Genomic DNA, 21,891 nt, shown 5'->3' with positions numbered 1-21,891 from the left:
AGTGTGTGGATATGACATTCCCAAAATTAGTGGGAGTTGCAGAGCCAAAAATGAGCCCAGAAACATCCCTATAAGAAATCTTTAAATACAACCATCATTAGTGCTATGACTGCAGATCATAGTATAGCACATGTTGGAAGGGACCTCTGGAGCATGTATAGTCTAACTCAGATTGCTCTCTGGACCTAGAGAAATGTGAGAATGCAAAACTAAGACAATTACCGTTGTTTTGAAACTCCTGGGATTTACCCCCTGCATCTTGTTCCTGATTTGCAGCTTCTGAACTAGAAAAGACTTACCACATAGGCAGGATGATCTAGGCTGAACTGGGGGGAAAAACAGCCTGTAACTGTTTTTTACTCAGTCATCTCTTATGTGAGTTCTGGTACACATAAGATCTGTAGAAATTCCTGACTCCAGTTGCTTGACAAATACGAAAAAACTCATGAATCCTCAAATGGAATTTTTCTACAGAGCAAATAGCACAAGATTACCTTAGCTATTGCAATATTGCACAAGTAATTGCACAATGAAAGTATGTTCTTTGTACAGAGTTTGTCACTTCATAATATTAGAAGGTAATATATTAATCTTCATTATTTTTTTACATATTTTCCCAACTGTTTGTCTAATTTTTCAGTCATTCTTTGATTGTGATTTTGGTTTGACCAAACAATTACGTGCAATCTGTATATTCCGCATTAAAAGGCTGCCTATTCCCGTTTTAGAATCTAATATTCTAAAGCTAATCACTGAGAAATGCTGAATAAATTATAAATTCGAAAGTGTTTTATTTGTGAGGATAGGAGTTAGGAATCTGTTACTTGTCCCTAAAAATACCATGAATAACTTAGAACAAATTATTTATTATATGCCCATAAGCAGGTTATATAAATATATTAAATATTTTTCATGTTAAATACTTGCTTCTTAATATTTGTGTTTAGAGCATGAATTGCACCAAAAATCATCCTTTAAAGCAAAATTGACCCGGCAGTTTAGATGGGCATACTTTTTTTCAGTGGGTTAACACTTAGCCTTTTTTTTCCTGTTAAATCAGAAACAGGAAGGATTCTTCACGTCACTAGTGCTGTGGTATTGCACTCTCTCTCATTGTAAGAATCTGTAGTGCATACTTTGTATATAGTTGGATCTGAGATTGGCCGAGACAATGGATTGAAGCTCTAGGGGAGAAGTATTCTTTTAAGGCTATCATGAATATATCAGAAGTTTCAAGGTTTTTTCTAACGATTTAAAAACTTACTTACAAAAAATATTTTACACATACAAACATATATATTCTCTATATATTTAACAATACAGTATTCTAATAAAAAGTAAAAGTATTTTTATTTTAAATTATTATGAAACCATTTTCTGTGTGCAATCTGAATATGAACTGTTTCATTCTCTTGCTATTAGTTAATGTTTTACATAATTGTGTTCCTGCTTGACATAAAAGCCTGAAATCAATAGGCCAGGTATTTGCTAGAGAACATGTTACTGTTTACTCATAAAGCTCAGTAATTTTTTCTCTTTTCACTTAGTCTTCCCAAGAGCTATTCTTTAGAGTTCAGAACTTCGATCTCCAAAAAACAAAAGAGCCCCAAACCCTTGTTTGAACCACCAGTGTGTATTATTTCACCAAAATTTGCTCATCTCACTAGTTTGTTGGACCAGACATCGCAGTTGCCTCCTGAAACGCTTGCCAGGTTGCTATGTAGTCAGCATTATTTGTCTTTTAATAATGACGTCAGTTTGTCAGCTGTGGTACCAGACAGAGAACTCATGTACACTTGCTCTCCTTGAGTGAGCTGACTCTTTTCCAGCAGTAGTCCATCAAGGTTTTGTCCAGCATAACATGAAGTCATGATGAACCTAATAAAAGTTTACAGAAAGCTCTGAAACTTTATTTACATTTTTTCTGAGGTTTTTTTTTTTAAATCTGTCTTGTTTTGTCCAGTTATTCATCATAGTAAATATGGCGCTCTCTGCTTTTGTGTTAATTATGCAAATCCATGTTCATCTGCAGGGATTGATTTGTGGCACTTGAAGGGTCAAATTCTCTGTCAAATGGTAGAAGTAGAAGCATTCCTGGAAATCATGGTTTTGAAAGCTTATATTGGGTGACTATGAATATTGGTATGATTCTGCGATGGAATTCATGGTTTTTGATGTAATTAAAATACGAAATCATAATTGCTGCAAGCAAAATACTAGAACAGAGAAATCTCAATCCAACAGAAACAAAACTGTAATGTGACCTATACTATTTCTCCTTATTCTTTCTATCTGCAAAAGCATAATAATCCCTTCTCCACAGCAAAAATTTCTGGTTTATACCTCCTTATCAATTTTATATACTTCCCATCAATGCACAGTAGGAAGAGGATTTTCTAAAGCTTCTGCGTGCCAAGGCTTCCAGCAGAGTTGTCCTCTGATCTCGTGCAAGCTGCTACTTTTGACCCTTCTGGCCAGGATGGGATTTCTGTGAACTGAAAGCTCCAATACCTGGTATTTACACCCTGTGCTCTGAGCTGATACAAACACTAGCTTGCCTAGTTTCTATGTTCTAGCTCTTTGTGCTAGCATTTGAATTACATTTTTAAGTCCAAAGGTTTAATTTCCCTTGTGGTTTGTGCCACACAATTACAATTCAAGACTGATCCTGCTTGGATGTTGAAGGACTTCTGTAGTAGTCGCCAGGCTTCCTGACCTGAACCCCCAACCTATACTATGTCTGACTGCTTCCACTACCCTTACTACCTTGGATACCATTTACCTAGCAGACTTGAGTTTGAAGTTGCTTCCCTGGGCCTATATAGGTGGTTTGGATTTAGTACTGGAAAGACCATATGACAAGCCTGTATCTTTTGATCTTATGTCTATTTGAGACACTAGTAAAAATAATTAAATTTTAATCACATCTGTGTTATTATTAATCATTTCAGTAGATGTTTCTATTTAATTATAACTAATTTTTCTAACCAGAAATAATGTAGTTTTTCTGGGTGTTGTGGTGTGAGACATACTTTAAAAATACCTTGGTGTTTTGAAGATAATGTATCCAGCCTGTGAGGTCTGTGAAGTTTGCTGTTATCTCTTAAGAACTGAGGAGGTTTCTGGTGTCTGAAAGCAAGTTTGGTAGATTTTTCTTAAGCTATAGCTATTATTGAAATGAAAGTTATCTTTGCTCTACCACCACTCTCTCTGTTTACAATTCTTTTAACAAAATAACTTCCTTAAGATGAAAATCTTTTAACTAAATACCAGATCAAGCTGTGGTCTGTAAATTCTTTTTGTTGTTCCAGGTATCCCCTGGCTTGACAGGAAAAGGAACAAATTCAAGTAGTCGGTATTTCTTCAGTGAAATAATTGGTAATGAAAAATGGTATTTTATATACATCTCAGTATTCACATCTCAGTATAATGGACATTGATGCTTTCATTTCTTAAAAAAATGCAGATTTCTATACAGATGATTAATGTTGGTAAACATTTCAGTTTCATCATTGATGATTGATGAATACCCATGAGACTAACATAGGGCCAGCGTTACAGGAAACACCAGGCAATCTAATGTGTTCAAGAGCTGTGCTTTATACAGCTACATATGAGAATCGTGAATCTTGTGCAAGATACTTGGAAATTATGGAACTCTGATGCCTAACTGTTTTCAGTCATACTTCATGGCTTGTTTTGTCAAAATTGATTTACTGCTACTACCTTTAAAAATAACTTCTGGAAACTGACTTGGGCAGAATGTCTCTCCCTAAAACAATCAGAGAAAATTGAATGAGCTGAAGTCTCTTTCCCTCAGTTACAACAATTTCATTGTACTACTGCTGTGTTTTCAATGAGCCAAGGTATCTGTGGAAGGAATGCTTTAGTATTCACTGATGTTAGCCTAGGATTTGGCAAATCTCAAGGCAAGTCCAAGCTGTGCTATCCCTTATGTGAAGCTGATCAAGTATCACAGCTCTCAAATAGCAATTTGCCTGCAACAGACTTTTTGGGGAAACTGCACAACATGCAGGCATTTCTTGGCTTAGAGAAGGCGGGGATCCTCCTCCTCTACGAGGTAAGTATTTCACACAAAATATGAGAACATCTGCATACTGTAAACCCACCTCTTTCAAGATGAATCACAGAATCACCGGAAACGGTCAGGTTGGATACAGCGGGTGATCTGCTCCAACTTCCAGCTTTATCAGGGACATACTAGAATACATGGCACAGGATTGCACCTGGGTGGTTCTTACGTGTCTCCAGCGAGGGAAACTCCACAACCTCACAGGGCAACGTGTTCTAGTGCATGGTCACTTGCACAGTTCTTTCTCGTATTCAGGTGGAACATCCTGTGCATCAGTTTCTGATGAGGCCCGTTGCCTCTTGACATTTCATATGAAATATGAAGGATCTCGTAAAACTCACTGTAACTGTGGGTCGCTACTTTTAATTTCTCACGCATTCACGCAGACTGCTTTTAGAACAAACGTCCCAGCTCTGCTGCAGCACCCATGTGGGGAAAAGCACAGACAGAAAATTACAGTAGGACATGCGATCACCGTCTGTGAGTGTGTGTGTCTGCCCGCACGCCCACCCACACGCCCACCCACCGGCGGCCCGAGTACGCTGTACCCGCCAGGGCTCGCTGCGTTCCCCGCGCAGGGCCCGCGGGGGTGGGGACCCCACGGAGCGCCAGGGCCGCGGCCAGACGGGGACGCCCCGGCCCCGGCCCCGGCCCCGGCCTCCCCGCCCCTCACGCTGCCCTCCCCGCGGCTGCGCTGCCGCCCCGGCCTCCCCGCCCCTCACACCGCCCTCCCCGCGGCCTCGCTGCCAATGGGCAGCCGGGACAGGGGTGGGAGGTGCCGGGCCCCGGCGACCTCGGGTTTATAGCAGCGGGGCCGGTGGCGCGGCCGCAGCCGAAGCAGTGTGGTCTGCGGTGTTGTGATGGCGATGGAGGGCGGGCGGCAGGTTGCGAACTTCGGCGCCGGGCCGGCGAAGCTGCCGCGCTCCGTGAGTAGGGCCCGGGCTGGGGCACGGCGGGGCTGGGTGTCTTCGTCCCCTCGGCTCCCCGCGGGATTCCGGCTGCAAAGCGAGGGTTGGGGAAGCTCTAGTAAATAGTAATTACAGGACTTTACCCGCACAGCGCTGAAACGTCGTGTCTTCTTCCCTTCTCCAACGAACTGCCCTGATAAGCTTGGACTTTGGGAAAGGAACTCGAGTGTGGTTCATGGAATACTCTCTAGGTTTTTGGAATTTTTTTTTCCTCTGCTGGATGATATGGCAGCAACAGCTATATCGTTAGTTTTGGGACGGGAAGTAGGACCTAACTGCGCAGGGATAGCTGTGTGGAGTGTGAGATTTGTCGGCTGATAGATAGCGTAGTAATTCCCTGAGATGCCTTTTTATAAGAAGTTATAGTGAATGCAGTGTACACTCAACCCTCTGGAAAGTTGCATCAGCAGCCATGGATTATCCAGTTACATATGGAGAGGGGTGGTTTCTGCCCACTGTACATACCCGACTTTCAGTTTAAAGGTTATCTACTGTGGAATTTTTTTTTTTTTTTCGTTTTCTTAGTTTCCCTTATAGTATTTTTCGTTATTTTATGCATTACGTATTTTAAAAATTTCGTTAAATAAACTGATTTCTTATTTTTATTTGGGTTTCTTTCCCCTCCCATCTCTTTTCTTGAGGAAATGTCCTTTGTGGATAAGGTTGCAAAGAAATTTGTTGTTCTGTGTTGAGCCCTAGATTAGAAAAGGGTCTCTCACAGGCACTGCCTCAGTACCCAGCTCTCTGACAGAGACTGCTAAGAACTGGATTTAAGATTTGAGGAGTGCAGGTGGGCACAGCTGAACTCTGTATTATTAATCTGTTTCCCCTCTTGAAAATGCAGTGCTCTTGTGTGGACTGCTGTGTTATCTCGATGGTTTGTTCCTTTTGATTGTGGGCTGATGCTGCCTATAATGCACTCAGACTCAGTGAAGAAAGAAGATGGAGTAATTCATAGATTATAATGGGTGTCGTAGATGTCTACTGTCGGGCATGTGCAGATTTTCAGATGAAGAATATTACTAACAAAATTGGATTTTATCAAGCAGTTTAGCAAGCACTACTCTAATAGTCTGTGTGTTCTCCCTTGCTTTTTTCCCCTTCCTTCTCTGCCATGGGATATGTTTCCTTGTAAAATGGGGTTAGAACTTCACAATCTTTTAGTTGACCTTTTGGTACCCAGCTGTTACAGTTGACAGGCCATGCAGACACCCTGTCAGCAAGGTAGATTTCTTATTCCTGAAATTGCCCAGTGTGCAGTTTCTTGTCAGGTCCTACGGTGCATGCATGCAGCATTTGTTTTAGTGGCTGTTCTACTGGGGCTTCCCCTTCTCCTGCTTTCTTTAGGAGCAGCCAAGAGTGTTCTGGCTCTCAGACAAGAATTTAGCAAAATCAGAAGCTGCTGATCCAGTGGTTTGAATCTCATTCTACTTTGTTGATACTCAAGGGCTATGGGAGAAGGTAGAAAAAAAACGATGGCTGAAGCACTACTTGGCTAGGACTTTTATTTTTGGTTGCCTCAAAATTTTGCTTAATTTCTTTCTTAACTCTCAGTAAGATAAAGGCTCATCTTCAAAAACTATGGGACTTCTTTCTGTGAAACCCGTCATTGTCATGTTGGCTCAGTTTAAGGTATCCAGTTCCCCAAACTGATCTTTCTCTTATGTTTTGTTCAATACTTTGATTGTCCTATTTGCACAAGTCAAGAGAAAGGACACAGGGTGGAGTGGTGGGAGTGGGTATTTGGGATGCTTGCTTAGAAAGAATACGTACACAAACGTTAGATGTTCTGTAAAGGTTAAGAGTTCATTCAACTCCTAGAAATTGTTGAGAAATTTGGAAATGTAACATTTGAAATAATAACTTAAACATGGTGTCCACAACAAGCATATGATTTAAGTTTGCTGTCTTATGAAAAGCCTTAAGCTTCTAGGTACAACAAAATTGTATTGGTGACTATGCTTTTGTTAATCTTACTTGACAAGTGTCAGGTTATTGCAATATGGAATAGCTGGTATAGGCGTAATGCATCAGAGACTCCAGATAATGAAAAATTCCCTTAATTTATTTCTGGATTTTTTTTTTTTTTTTAGGTATTATTAGAAGCACAGAAAGAATTGGTGGACTACAAAGGACTTGGTATAAGTGTTCTTGGTAAGACTTAAAAAATTCCATTTTTTTCATGATTTCAGTGTTTAACTGGATTGTTTAATAAGACTTTCTGATCTTGGTATTTTGGCTCCATTTCTAACAGACCTGTGTGTCTGTATAGGTGTATATAGATACCATATAGATGTATAGCATCCTTCCCATTAGGGAGGCAGTGCTGTCCTGCCATGAGGCAGGAAGTGTCTTCTGTGCCATATGGGTAGCTGACTGGCTTTTCAGCCCCAGTTGCACAAAAGATTTATGCATCAAGATGGTTAGCATTTTATTAGTCCATGAAACTGATTAGTTGCTAAAAGTAGAACGTGCAGCTGTCTCTGCGCAATTCAGATTAATGTTTAAATTGTACACTTACACGTGGAAGACAGCCTTTGGATTTAAAAGGAATTACTGTGTGAGTGTCCTTAATGTTTAATTAGCTTTACTGTGTGAAGAAGCCTTGCTAAAGATAAGAGAACAAAACAAACTCCTGTACTTTATTATACACTTGTTACAGCATTAGCAGCAGAGAAGGTTCTTAGCGTGAGGAAAAATTAAACCTTTCTAGAGAGTATTTTTTTTACCCGCAAATGTGGTTGTTCCTGGCCATAGTAAGGTCATGTGGGTGCCAACTGTCAATGAACAGAATTTGCCTGTGTTTGGACAAGACTGCAGGTATAAGTCTTCTGTGGGTATTTAGGAGTATTTATGTACTTAAAGAGGAGTAGGAACTGGGAATGACAAGCTTCAGGCATTTTGGGTCTGTAGTGTAAAAGGTTTAAAGCTTAACACTGTTTTAAAATCAAATTCATTTATTACCATCGTGTTTCATGTTATTTTTTCTCTCTATTCCACCAAAGAAATGAGCCATCGTTCCTCAGATTTCACAAAAATTTTAAATACAACTGAAAATCTCATGCGTGAATTGCTGTAAGTGAATTACTTTCTGCTTATTTTTATGTTATGCTTGTGCTAGTTGCATCAATAGTGTCTAATGTGGAGATCTTTCCTTGAAAGCTCCTTTTTGGTGGTGTTTTTCATGCATGCGTACTGTGTATGACAGAGTAATAACCTTGGGGAAGATACTGATCTTCTGTTTGATGCTTATATTTTTGAATGTGACGAAGGATTCTTATTAGGTTAAGATGTTTTTTATATGTCTAGCTGAGTTTTTTTTTAAAATTTTGATTTTTGTCACCTTCATAGAATTCATGAACGTGACATGAACTAAAAGAAATAAGTGCAAACAATAAAAATCAATTGTCTAGTGGTATAAATGTGATATAGTGGTATACATTGCTCATAAGTCCTATTTTATTAACAAAAGCTCTGTGGATCATTGTTACAATCACTGATCAAGAACCCTTTTCCTATTTGTAGAATGACACATTTTTTAAAATTTGAAATAAATATATGTGGATTAGAATTACTCATAGTAGTTAATAATATTGGTTATTTAACATAAGCAGTTGACTGTCAGTCACAGCCAGAGTCATTGAGAAAGGGATTTTAATGAATAATTTGAATGCATAATTTTTTGTGATTGTATGAGCAACTCTTTACTGCACTTGCTCTGCACATATACTTTACTGTACTGTTGCACTTTCAAACTGAAGGATCTCACAGCCGAGTGCTACTGTAAGCGCTTTGGTGTGATGTTCTTAGCCTGACAGAAAAGTAACGAAGCTAGCAATTGGTAAAATTAAAAGTCAGCATTAATTGTGACGGATTATCTTTCAAGTTTATGGGTACTCAAGGAGTGACTCAGGAGTGAGTTTGCTTAATGCAATGCCAGGGTTGGGGATGGAAAGCTTTTTTCAGCCAATTTTCATCACTAAAATTTATAGCATTTACTCTTACATATTTAAGTTATTTCTCAAGATCATTGCTGAGGTAAGTTAATGGGACTTGATCTAAGCTCTAAGCAGAGTCTTCTAAAATGACAGAGTTCTTCCTCAGTCACTGTTAAATGCATAATACCAAGTTGTATGCATCCTGTGTCACCTGGGAATAATATAAATGGTTATTTCTTTTATGCAGAAATATACCAGACAACTACAAAGTTATTTTCCTTCAAGGAGGTGGATCTGGTCAGTTCAGTGCAGTCCCGCTTAACCTTATTGGTTTAAAGGAGGGAAGACAGGCAGATTATGTGGTTACTGGAGGCTGGTCGGCAAAAGCAGCTAAAGAAGCAGAGAAGTATGCCAAAGTGAATATTGTTCATCCCAAACTAGGAACCTATACAAGTAAGTTGATGACTGCATCTGTCCATGTGGAATGCTTAGCTTCTTACTTGCTCTAAAAATTGATCCAGCATAGCTATTGGGCTGTTGAATGTTAACTAGAGTTGACTGTCCAGCAATCCAGTTGATTGTCCAGACAATCAAAAGATTGTCTGCCACATCTCTCCTTGTTCATCGCTGGGAGATTTGTTAAAGGGCTTAACAGTCTCCACCAGAAAAAAATTGTGAAATGGGGCCAAGCAGATCCCAGAAAATAAGTGGCAAGAAACAAGTGTCTAAGAAGGTAAATGGTCTGGGCTCTCTCAATTTAATATTTAAGTGAGTTCTTAAGCTATTCACAGGGATATTGGGAGGTATTTCAATTCCGTATACACTCAGTAATGAGATTGCTCTAAAATTTAGAAGCAGGTGTGAGATTTTAACCTTGTCATTGACCCAGGATATGGGAGACCTGAATTCTGTTATCTGCTTTTAAGGTTTCCTAAATTCTTTCCCACCACTGTGTCGCTGAATATACATAAATAATTCTTGGAACAGGAATACATGAGATCTAGTTTCTATTCCTACTAGTTTTGCTCACTTTTCTTCCCTCTGGTCCAAATTACGACCCTTGAATAAAAAAGAGTGGCAACAAGAAAGACAAAGAATATCTCCATGTAAGGTAGTGTATTAACTGGTGACTAGGGCACTAACTTGGAAAATAAGTGTATATTGTCTGAGGCACAGGAAGGAATTGAACCTATGACTTTCTAGTCTGGGGGAGTGTAATTCAGCATTTCGTAGCTGTAGATAAGAGGAGAGACAGTAAATAATGGTGGAGGCAATAGCACCATCTCCTGCCCTCCCCCCCACCCCCCCTCAAATCAGGTTCTGGAGGAGAAAAGAAAGAACAGCTACTTGTTCTATGCCAAACCTGTTCTGTGCTGTCAGGACATGCCTGCATATTGCCTGTTGACAGAGGCAATCTTAGTTTTGTAAATCAGTTGCAAAGATTAAAATGGGAGGAAGGTAGGTAACCTTGTGTTTGTTCAGCTTGGGCAAGACTTAAATGCTTCTGAGATTTCACAGAGGCAGAGCTTTAGAGAACTTTGCCAGTGAGAATTTGGATGTTTCTGTGGTTCCAAAGGCAGCACGAAGATTCTTGGACCCAGTGTCTGAATTCCTCTGAAATGCTGTTTTGAACCCCTAGGGCAGTAGTTTGTAGTCTGGAATTGCAAACTTGAAGAAAATCGTTTGAGGAATAAGGGATGAAAACAAAAGGTTTTGCAACTTAATGATGGCTCACCAGAGAGTTTTGGGAATGCACTGGTGTATTGGTTTTGGAGATGCATTATCTTCCTGGTAACAACATGATTAATAGTCTATATGGCAAAATTGTTCTTGGTTTGCACTTAAGTTTCATGTTCAGGTAAAATTGCATGCCAAGAAAATTACTTGTCTCCAGTGATCTCTGGGTTTCTCTTTTGTCTCCCAGGCATTCCTGACCCAAGCACTTGGAATCTTAATCCAGATGCTTCTTACGTGTATTATTGTGCTAATGAAACTGTTCATGGTGTGGAATTTGACTTTGTACCTGATGTCAAAGGAGCAGTCTTGGTTTGTGATATGTCCTCAAACTTCCTGTCCAAACCTGTGGATGTTTCCAAGGTAAAGAACTGGACATAGTGACCGCACAAAGCATTTTCAAATTTCAATGCATGTGATTAAGCACTTTGAAATGTCTGGCTGAGACATTTCTAGCTGAGCACTGAAATTAAGGAAGTCATGTTTTGTTAGTTGACTGTCTGATGATGGATAGAAGTGTTAAAATTTCCGGTTTGAGATTTCAGTGTCTTATTTGTTTTCCTTTTTCTCATAAAAACATACTTAACTATGTTGAAATTGTTCATGTTAATAGCTACCCAAGATTATTTAGCTACTGTGTGATCTTCCCTAATGAAGAAAATACCTGCTAAAAAAGAAAAAAACAGCTAAAATAAATATCTTCTAAATCATATTTAGTTTATAGATAGTGTATGGCTACAGCAGGGTACTGTGAATCAGTTTTTTAATCCTGCCTCTTACATGAAAAATCTGTAACCTCTTTTAAGCTCCATAAAAGCTTCCTATGCCTCACGATTATGGTGTCTGTTTCATAGATGGTACAGAGGCAGAACATAGGCAATTACTATGTTTTTAAAGTATACTATGAGTAGAAGTGTTACTGACTAGTGAAATAGCGCGTTTGACCTTTCTAACCTGTGTGTAGCAAAAAGGAGTAGTTGTTGATGTTTTCAACTTGGCCTTTCCTATCTGCCTCTTTGAACAGGTGGATTTTATGATGATGGTTCTGAAATACCAGATGGGTTGAAAATACTGTGAAATGTGTAGGAATTTGTTTTTAGTAAATTTGCTTGAAGTAGTGTGAAATTGGAACAGTCTGCCTTGAGAATTATTTGCAGCCATTAAATAAACATTTAGCAAACTGTTGTAAAATTTGTTGTTATTATAATCCCCAGCTGAGTAGCCGTAAGTGCACTTTGAAATCAGAACTCCTCCTAACTCTTCTTTTGACCTACAACTTGATAATTTTCAACACATTCTCTGTTCCATTCATCTGACTAGTATGCCTGGGGTATTACTCAGTTGTAAGACCTACAAGTGAATGCATGTGCCAAGTTATTTTCTTTTTCCTTTTAAAGTTTGGTGTGATTTTTGCTGGTGCTCAGAAGAATGTTGGCTGTGCTGGAGTTACTGTTGTAATAATACGTGAGGACTTGCTGGGATTTGCACTGAAGGAATGCCCTGTTGTACTGGATTACAAAACACAGGCAGCAAATAGCTCTTTGTATAACACTCCACCATGCTACAGGTAACTCACCCTGCTACGTGATATTCCTTATTCAGAAAGCTGTTGCACTGCCATCTGCTGCTCTTACCTAGAAAAGCGTCCAAACTTGTGTATTTGCCCTCAAGTCACTGATACATTGAAGTGTTTCACGTGATTCCTGTGAAAACATGGCAAGTGTCCAGCCGTGTGACTGAAGTAGGCTTTGCTTTGCCTAGTGCGACTCAGCCATAAAGGATGTAGTCTTTTGCAAAGTAAATATTATATGTCATAACTCCATTGTAGACGTTTCAGGATGCAGTTCTGGTTTACATGAGCACAGCTCTAGTCAATTCAGCGATGATGCGTCTCTCATTGCAAGGAGGTAATTTGGCACTTAGACTTGCTTCTTGATCGCTAAATACAGTTTGATTTAATTTCTTCCTGATGTTGCTCTCAGCATTTGAACCTCCACATCCCCACTGACTTTCTTTACTGGAAAATGGTCAGTATTGTTTTTATTAAAGTTTTAAATAATGTAGGATAGTACAAGAATATGCATTCTTTTAAACTTCTAAAATATTTCGTGTTCCTGCTACATCTATCACTACTGTCAGTTTTGAAATGAAACTGTAAAAGAATTTTTTTAAAGGCATTTTAGTAGTTACTTTGCTTTATTCTCTAGTACAGTTTTGCATAATTCTCTGACTGCCATCTCAGTGTTTGATTTGGCATCCAAAGATAAAATTGATCTAGCTTTATAATCATTGCTAGCAATCAAAATCATAAAATTGCCATTTGTACCTTATAATTTCATTATGCAAGAAGCACATCCGACTACAGATTGCTTTTTTAAATTGCTGTCTCCTAGCTTCTGATAACCAGTGAAATGGTGCTTTGCTACTAGGATGTTTACATGTTGAGCTAGTAGTATCTACCCATTCTTAACCTGAAGAATTTTTATATCAGTGTCCTCTGAAATGATTATTAAAAAAAAGATCTTCAGTCCAGATATCACTTTTTCCCAGAAACTTTAAAATTACTTTGAAAATAAAGATTTCCTGCTCATTCAGATAATTTGATAATGCAGTTTTATACTGGTGTTTAGTTTCAGCTCTTATAGCTTGTTTGTATGTTCCGGAATTAAAAAGTCAGGTTGCTTAATGATCTCTGACAGATATTAAATGGTGTATAGGAATAAAGTTCTGTGATTCCTTTATATAAACCCTATAACTTAATTCCATCATTACTATCACTTCAAATTTTACTGAATTTAGTATCTCTGAATCTGCTGATTTGTCACTGCAGGGTGTACTATTGCAATGACATAGGAGCAGCTATCTTTATCAACAGAACCGTAAATCTTGAGAACATTTGTTTATACCAGATTTTACAGTGCAGAACTCGTTTCCCCAAGTTGTGTGCATACTGTACAGTATGTAGTGCTGCAATTATGTATTCTTACTGGCAGCCTGTCTGCCCTGTTGGCTGGGTACACCGGGTAGGAATTAACTATACAATGTTTCCAGATTTTGGTCTGCTCAGTGTAGCTTTGTAACACAGGCAGTATGTATGTCTTTATTTTCCAGAGCTTGATGAAACCTCTATTTCATGATTGATTATTTTCCTGACTGCCAATTCACACATACTGTTTTTGGACACTTTATAATTGAATATGCCAGGTTTTAAATCCAGCCATTCATGTTTTCCAAGTACAAAGCTATTTCCATTTGAAAAACTGAAGTTCTACTTAGTCTCAGTACTTGGACACAGTGTTGTTCCTCTGATTTGAAAAGCAAAACAAATCAAATTCTGCAGCCTTATTTTAGCCACTGCAAAGAACTTCTGAAAAGAAAGTGCTGCTTTAACTGTAACTCAGTGTCTGTCAGTAGCCTGAACAGGGTAGTAGGAGGTTAAGGGAACTGAAAATAAAGTTGAACTAACAGTCTTTCTCATCACTGTCCTGCCAGATTTCACTTCATGCTACAGACTCACATTGGAGTACACTCCAGAATCCAGAATGTAACAAACTGAAATATTGGCAGGATGCACATCTGTTTGGCTTGGCTCTAACTGCCTGTTCCAGTTTAAGGAACTGGCAAGGCTTCTTAGTTCTCTTTTTCTCTGCTCTCTTCCTTGCACATGTTAATGGTTTGCTGGCAAACAGGCAGGAAATATTAACTGAATTTGCAAAAGCTACTTCAGCAGGATGTTAAATTAAATTAAGGTGATGCTAATGGCTTTAACCTCATGGCACAATACCATTGACTCTTTGACCCTAATCTGTTCAGCTAAAATTAACAATGAATTTGCTATGAAAATCTCATTTCCAAGCTCTGAAATGCATTTTGCACTTATTATTTTGCACTTATACTATTCTGATTGACATAAAAGAAGGTTTCAGCTGTCTGGGTTTTTGTGAATGACTCTAAGGCTGACTTCTAAGAGTTCACTTGCTCAAGGAAGTGAGGGCAAGAGGTGAATACGGCCCTGTATATTTGCCAAGGGCATGGTCTACACTTCTCTTAAATCCTTGACACTGGAGTAGTTGTTAGTGTGCTGTCATAGCAGGATCGTGCTCTCAGAGCTGTAAGGTACTTCCTATAAATGGCAGCCTGTAACCTTGGTTATTCTGCAGCCTTTCTGAAGTGTTCAAAGATTTGGTACTGGCATCCCCTTAGAAATAAAAAGCAGAAAAATTTAAAACAGCCTCCTGCTAGATATGTACAAGGGAAACTTGTAGGGTAATGTTCTCTGAGCCCTCCCTTGGAATCAATAATGAAGGGATTCATAAGAACGAACTTGTTGGAAATAGTCCATTAAAACTTGGGAGCAGGTTTTCATGCAAATTGTTGTAGTCGTGGGAAATGCTGAACTTGAACAAGCTGAGTTTTGTAGCAAAAGCACAAAGGCAAAGGATTTTTTTATGTTGCACTTAGTAACTAGCATTGAAATTCTTGCTCCCAAGCCATGTGATGGCAGTAGGCTTCCAGATCTCTACTAAGAACTAAGTAACGAATAATTAAGTGTGATGCATCATTATTTGTTTCACCAAACTTCACTGTTCATGTGGGCAAAAGGTCTTTGTAGACAGAAATGGGATTAAAGTTCTTATTTTTAACATTTGTGAAAATATGGTTAAATTTTTGGCATATTAATGTACATGTATTTGAGATTTACTCTTGTATTTTTGCTAAGGCAGCTGCACAGGGTGAATGCTATTAATTATTTTGCTAAATCTGGCTCCTTCTAGGCAGTTGTGTAGTCCTCCTAGGCAGGACCTGACAGGCAGTTGTGTAGGCAATCAATTGGCAGTCCATGCAGCATGTCTGGGGATGTCTTTGGGAGCCATGCAGGGCTGCAGGAAGCCTGCAGGATGTGTCCTGTGGTACAAAGGATTAAGCAGGGTCCAACAGATATGTGTGGCATATGAATTTCAGGATGTTTCATCTGTGTGCAGAAAACATTGTCTGTTTAGAGTTAACTTGTAAAATAGTCTAGATTTTGATTTGTTAATCTTAAGGGCCCTTAAATCAAACATGGCATTTTGTTGCTGAAACATTTTGTGAACTATTAGACAAGACTTACTTTTTTCTTGTTTGAATAATTTCACTGAAAAATGTTCTTTCCTTTTGCAGTATTTATATCATGGGATTGGTGCTGGAATGGATAAAGAATAATGGTGGAGCTGCAGCTATGGATAAACTTAGTTTAATCAAATCACGGATGATTTATGATATTATAGACAAATCTAATGGATTTTATACGTAAGTTGTTATGCTTTTCCCCTTGGTTTCAATATTTGCTACATAACCAGAAATTCATAACTTTCAAGAGTTTAATTACAGTGTATTGTTGAAGTCACCTTTTTTGAGGACTCCTATAGATCCTATTTGTGCAAACTATTCACTTGGTAACTGCCCATGGATAAGTTTCATTCCAGTGGGAAGTTACTTCAACTTACCTTGTATAGATCAGTAGTGAAGCCTACTAAAAACATATTCTAAACTTAATAAAACAGGAGCCTAGGAGAAGAGTATACAAAAAACCAGATACACAGATTCTGGTTTGTATGCTTACTGAATCTTTTGGGGAAATAGAGACCAAAACAGAGAAAATTGCCTGTAAGAAATTGTAGAGACCACTTTGCGTTGTATTTTCCCTACCACCGTCCAGGAGTCAAAGACTCTGCTTTTTCCTCTGTCAAGCAGAGTATTTTTATTAGCTAATTATGCTAACTTCTGAAACACTTTCTGAAATAAAATAGGAAGATCAGATCTCAAAATGGAATACATTTTCTTTATGTACTTTATGCACAGTTTATTTTCTTTAGTTATTTTTGCTGGCTTTCCAAAGCAGATTCAACCCTCTTACTTTTACATAGAGTTGCTCTTACATTACATTTTTGAGCTCACAGGACCTATGTATATCAGTTAAAAGCTGATACTGTAATAATATTTGCCAAGCTCAGACTACTAATTGACCATGAAACTGCAATATATTTTCCTTCACCTTCAGTGTAAAAGCAACAGTGTGGGCACCTAATTTACTTCCAAGTCAAAGTTAGGATAGGGCAAATTAAATTTGGATTTTAAATTAAAGCTGTCTGCAGTCATAATTGGCAGGGATAAAGTTTCATCATAATATTTAATACATTCTGGTTATCCATGTAGTTAATGAGAACAGCTTTGCCTTTAGCATCACCATGATCAGGATTGTGATCCTACTCCAGAGAAATCCTGAGGGTTTTTCATAAACGTCAGAAAGCAAATGAAGCCTAGAAAAAAAACATTTTGTGACAAACAGAAATCTGTATCTGGCAAGTTGGTCTGTAAGGCAGTGAGTGGGAAATGCAATGCAAATGGGATGGTAAATAGTCAGCTGGGAAAGCAGAACAAGCTTCACTAACTGAGCTGTGTGCAGCTTCCTAAGCAATACGGTTAAGACTGTGAATTTTTTAATTGTATCTATAACTAAAAGGAAGACTTAATTTGAAGCTGCCTTCCCAGCTGTAACATGGCACTTAAATCTGTGGCATACATCCCTGAGTAAGCCATGTGACAAGCTATTCAGCAAATGGAGCCTTTCTTCCACAAAGTGCTCTGTGCCATTTGCAGTTTGTTTTCCAATGTCTGTGCACTAGCTGAATTACATCAGATTGCCTAGTAGCGACTGGATATTCCAAAAACTGTAGCATGGCTGCAGTAATTCAGATATGGGAGTGCTTAGAAGCATAGGCCTTTTGAACATTATTTTCCTGGTTGAAACTGAAGTAGAAGATTTGCATAGGCAGATGTTATCATGGATCTTTTTTTCATCATGGAGACATCTGGACAAAGGAACAAGAGAGGAACTGAAAAGAATGGTACCCATTCTTTTCCAAATAGCATAATAATAGCTATGAAATTCACATGCAGTTTATGAAAACTTATTGGTATTGAATGCCTGCGAGAATCTACATCACAGGAAAAAATAAATCATACGAATCTGAAGGCTTCATATCTCCTTTATAAGTAGAAATGCTAAAAAAAGATATTTAAATCTTCTCGTCTTCCTCCATCATTTCTCACCTTCACAAAATAGACGAAGAGATATTACATGTATTTTGAGTTTTCCACTTTGGATTAAATGGGATTTTAAGATATATTAAGGAGCTGTGATGGATCTCATATAATGTTGTGGCCATGTATGAAATGCAAGATTTGTTCTAGCGATACTTCTTCTCTACTTCATGATTCCAAGTAATACTAATTTAGAAGATGGACTGAAATCACTAACAGAAGTTTCTAATGTCCATGAAAATTTTCTTATGCTGTGTTCTTATACTTCCTTTAGTTCTGTTTAGCTGAGTGTAATTCTGGTAGCACTTTTGACTAGTTGAGAAGTGTCAGTCCTTGAACATAAAGAGGAGAAACTGCTTTAGACTTAGTAAAAATTCCCTCTAATTACCTCACCTATCCTAAATAACATTGTTCTTTATTTATTTTTCCTTTTTTTTTGTTTTCTTTGATTTGGTCTGTATACAAGCCTCTTGTCCGTTTCTCTGGCATAATTTTGAGTATGTCAAGAAGGGTTAATAAGCCCTCCAGTTTACCACTTCCATTATTATACTTGGTTAAAAAAGGAAGATTGCTTTCTTTCACAGAAAGTAATGATTTCACAATTTTGATTATGAAGGGTTCACTTTGGTTCTAAACAGGTGTGATTATTCACTTTCTCAAACTGCACATAGCTGAAAATATAAATTTAGCGCAAAGTGGATTAAGCATTACATTTTCAACCCTTACAGATGTCCAGTGGAGAGAAAGAACCGAAGCAGAATGAATGTCCCTTTCCGCATTGGCAGTGTCAAGGGCGATGAAGCCCTGGAAAAGAAATTTCTTGAGAAGGCTGTGGAACTTAACATGATATCTCTGAAAGGACATCGGTAAGTATTACTCAAGTATTAGTAAAGTGAATCTCTGTCCTGTGCAGAATAAACTGTTACTACAGTGGTACAGCATCAGGCATTGTGCATTGGCTTACCAGCCTTTCTCACACATAAGCTGTTCCTCATTCTGGTTTGGCAACACTTGAGAATAGCAGTCTAGAGATTGTAATCAGAGATTTCTGGTGTCTCTGCTGCTAGGTGAAGTGGTGGGCTTCAGAGAGCTTAATCTTTAATTCTTCTTTCTTCTGGAAATCTGTCTCTGTGCAGCTGCCAAAGAAGATACCTTTTGAGGTCAGACTGTATCAGTGTACAAAGCCTCTCAGGTGGCTTGTCTACCTGGTTGCAAGAGTTCTTTCCCATGCTCAGTAGTGTTTGTGGGATTAGTTTTTTGATGGTATAGGGCTACAGCTTTGGAGCTATACGTAACTAGTAAATACTAAGCTTCTCTAGATTGCAGGCCTGCCTTGAAGAATTAAATATTGCTTCTCATGCACATAAATGTGAATTCTTTCCTTTTAGAGTAGGAATAGATTTAAATGTCTATGACTGCTAAAAGTGTCTTTTTTAGAATATACAAAACTTTCCTGGTTCTTTTCTTTTCTTTTCTTTTCTTTTCTCCTTTCCTCTTTTCAATTCAGGTCTGTGGGAGGAATCCGTGCCTCTTTATATAATGCGGTGACTGTAGAAGATGTTCAGAAGCTTGCAACATTCATGAGAAGCTTCATGCAGATGCATCAGTCATAAATGCCCATGGGTTAGAGCCATGCTGCACATCTATGAAATAAACGCTAAAGAGTTTTAACATTACTGTGGTATTGCACAGCTGTAACACACAAGTTTTATTTTCTTTTAGTTCCTGTAGCAATTTTAGTTCACTAAATGGGATTGAGGCCCAGCCTTGCAATGATGTGGCAACTTTGGCTTTGCTGAAGGTGAGGATCCCCAGACTGATCGTGATTGGTTCCAAAATTTGAAAATGTGTAGTTAAAACATGAATAGCATTGTAAGATGCTATGGATCTGAGTCTGTTTCTTGCTTCCAGTCACAAGGGATTTCAGCAATGCTTTCTTTGTAAAATTCAGGAAGCAAAATTTGTGATAAGCTATCTGTAAAGCTTTACAAATACTCTGTGTCTGCATAATGAAGCTAAACTAACACGGTCTCTAAGGACATCTGGTTGGTTTATGGGGTATATTCCAACAGTATACCACCAGTAGTATTTAGGAGTTAACACCAGCGTTCCTAACTTGAGGATCCAGCCTTCAGACTACTGCTCCCATGCTAGAAGTACTATCATAACCATTGCAAGTAACTGTGGTTAAAGTCTGCAGGACTGGGCCTATCTTCCTATTAACATTTATTAGTTTAAAGCTAAGATTAATGAGTCTGATTAAATCAATTTCTAAGATGCTTTTTATTTCTCTATGCATTTTGTGTATTCAACTCCTGGATTATTAATGCTATATTCCTATTTTGGAGCATGCATGTTTGCTGCTGCAAAAAATTTGGATTTAATTTGTTAACCTTGTGCCAGACTGGATTGCTGTATTCCACTCAATGGGCCTGAGATTTTCTCTGCACTGACTTTGAGCCCAAAGTACAGCAGAATTCTTTATCTGGTGTTTCTTGAGTGTTTTCCCTCTCTACTTGCTCCAGTATTTTTTGTACCTTTTCATTCTTTCAGTTCTGTAGCCTTTTATATGTGGAACTTTGTCCAACTGGAGTAAATAATAGTCTTGACTTCTCTGCCTTCTCCTGACACTACAGTGCACTTTTGGCGCCACTTTCTTACTGGGTCCTTCTAGTTTATTGCAGACTTGGATACTCTGGGCTAGAGAGGTCACTGTGGTTATGCAAAGATCTTCAGAAGATCTCCTGTTATTGAACCCTTGAGTTACCTTTTTTTCTTAGCTTGTGACTTTACTGTCAATGCCCATATATTGACCCTAATCTCCTGTTTTACTTGTGTAGAAGCTATCTGCCACTATCAGAGTGTTTAGTGTTACTACAGCTGGTTTCAGACTAAACTCTTTGGCACACAATGGGGATTTTTTTATTTTTAATTTTTATGTAACATCAGTACAGTGGTAACAATTTATTAATGATATTATAATGATAATCCCTTTGTTGATGGAACTTCACGGCAAGTCAGTGCAATATTCTAGGGTTGAGTTACATTCCTATCTGAAAAATCATCATTTTAAGACTACTGTTTTGAGATTTTTGTCAACTTAGTGTAACTCAAAGTAAGTAAATTATGTGAAAAAAATAAAATTTAATCATATCATGATGCGATGTACCAGTGTGTTTGAAAGTTTTTGATTTTTTGTCACTTTCAGGATGAAAGTCAAGACCTAATGTGTGTTAGAATTTTAGATTCTGGTATACTCCTTTTCCCTAAAAAGCAAGCTTCCCTCATGTATGTTTTATTTCTTTCCAAGAAGAATCTTTCCTATAGGATCCATAGAAACAAAAGTATTATTATGAATGCTTGAAGAACCCTTTTTGCCCTGCCAATTATGAGTATCTAATTTGGATTCTATATGAAGTTTTTTAACTTTATAAAATTGTTCTTCTTAATTTTGCATACTTGCTTTCAACAGTAGTTCTGGCTTATCTCTTTCAAAAAACTAGTCAATCTTTCTATTTTATAGTAGCCTTTCATTTGTCTTAGCAAGCATGCTTTTGTGTGTGTTTACAAAAAAGCTTGCACTGATTTGTACTGCTGATTCATGAGCCCAGCAAGAAACCTCTTGCTGCTTCTGAATTATGCCTAGCGTCTTGTCAATTTTTTTAACCCTGTAGAATTAAAATACAGAGTGAAGACTGCATTAAGCAGACAATGGTTGTCTGAATATCAAGTGAGGGGCATACAGGAATACTGGGAATACAGAAGCATGTGCTGAATGAATTATTTACTTGAGGTTTGTTTCAGACTCATCCATGCAGCAATTCTACCCTTCCAAGCTGTTTGTCTGTATTTGGGGTTTTGAGACCTCATGGACAGCAAAATCCTGATTCTCCACATCAGATTGGTAGGAGGAATTTCAGCAACAGGTTGCTGAGACTCCTGATCTGATCTTCTCATCGGCACTTACAAGCTGGGTCAGTAATTTCAGTGTTTGGAAGTAGGGCTCTTTTGGTGTGATATGAATACTCCTGAGACATTAAAAGGTGTTAAAAATAAAGAAAATTCTTGTCTCACC

At 38.2% G+C, this 21,891-nt stretch overlaps 1 protein-coding gene across 1 annotated transcript; it reads left to right on the top strand.

The window, feature by feature from the left end:
- Nucleotides 1-4,905: 4,905 nt before the first annotated feature.
- Nucleotides 4,906-20,984, top strand: PSAT1 (phosphoserine aminotransferase 1). Its single transcript, XM_032096279.1, has 9 exons — nt 4,906-5,019; nt 7,155-7,215; nt 8,067-8,136; nt 9,247-9,452; nt 10,924-11,096; nt 12,131-12,300; nt 15,894-16,022; nt 18,545-18,682; nt 19,324-20,984. Exons 1-9 carry the CDS (start codon nt 4,954-4,956, stop codon nt 19,427-19,429), a joined length of 1,119 nt encoding a protein of 372 aa, XP_031952170.1. The 5' UTR covers nt 4,906-4,953; the 3' UTR covers nt 19,430-20,984.
- Nucleotides 20,985-21,891: the final 907 nt, after the last annotated feature.

Source organism: Corvus moneduloides, chromosome Z, assembly GCF_009650955.1.
Source record: "Corvus moneduloides isolate bCorMon1 chromosome Z, bCorMon1.pri, whole genome shotgun sequence".
In the NCBI taxonomy this organism is placed as follows: Eukaryota; Metazoa; Chordata; class Aves; order Passeriformes; family Corvidae; genus Corvus; species Corvus moneduloides.
The sequence above is the reverse complement of the archived record's forward strand: the minus strand, read 5'-3'. Positions and strand labels throughout refer to the sequence as shown.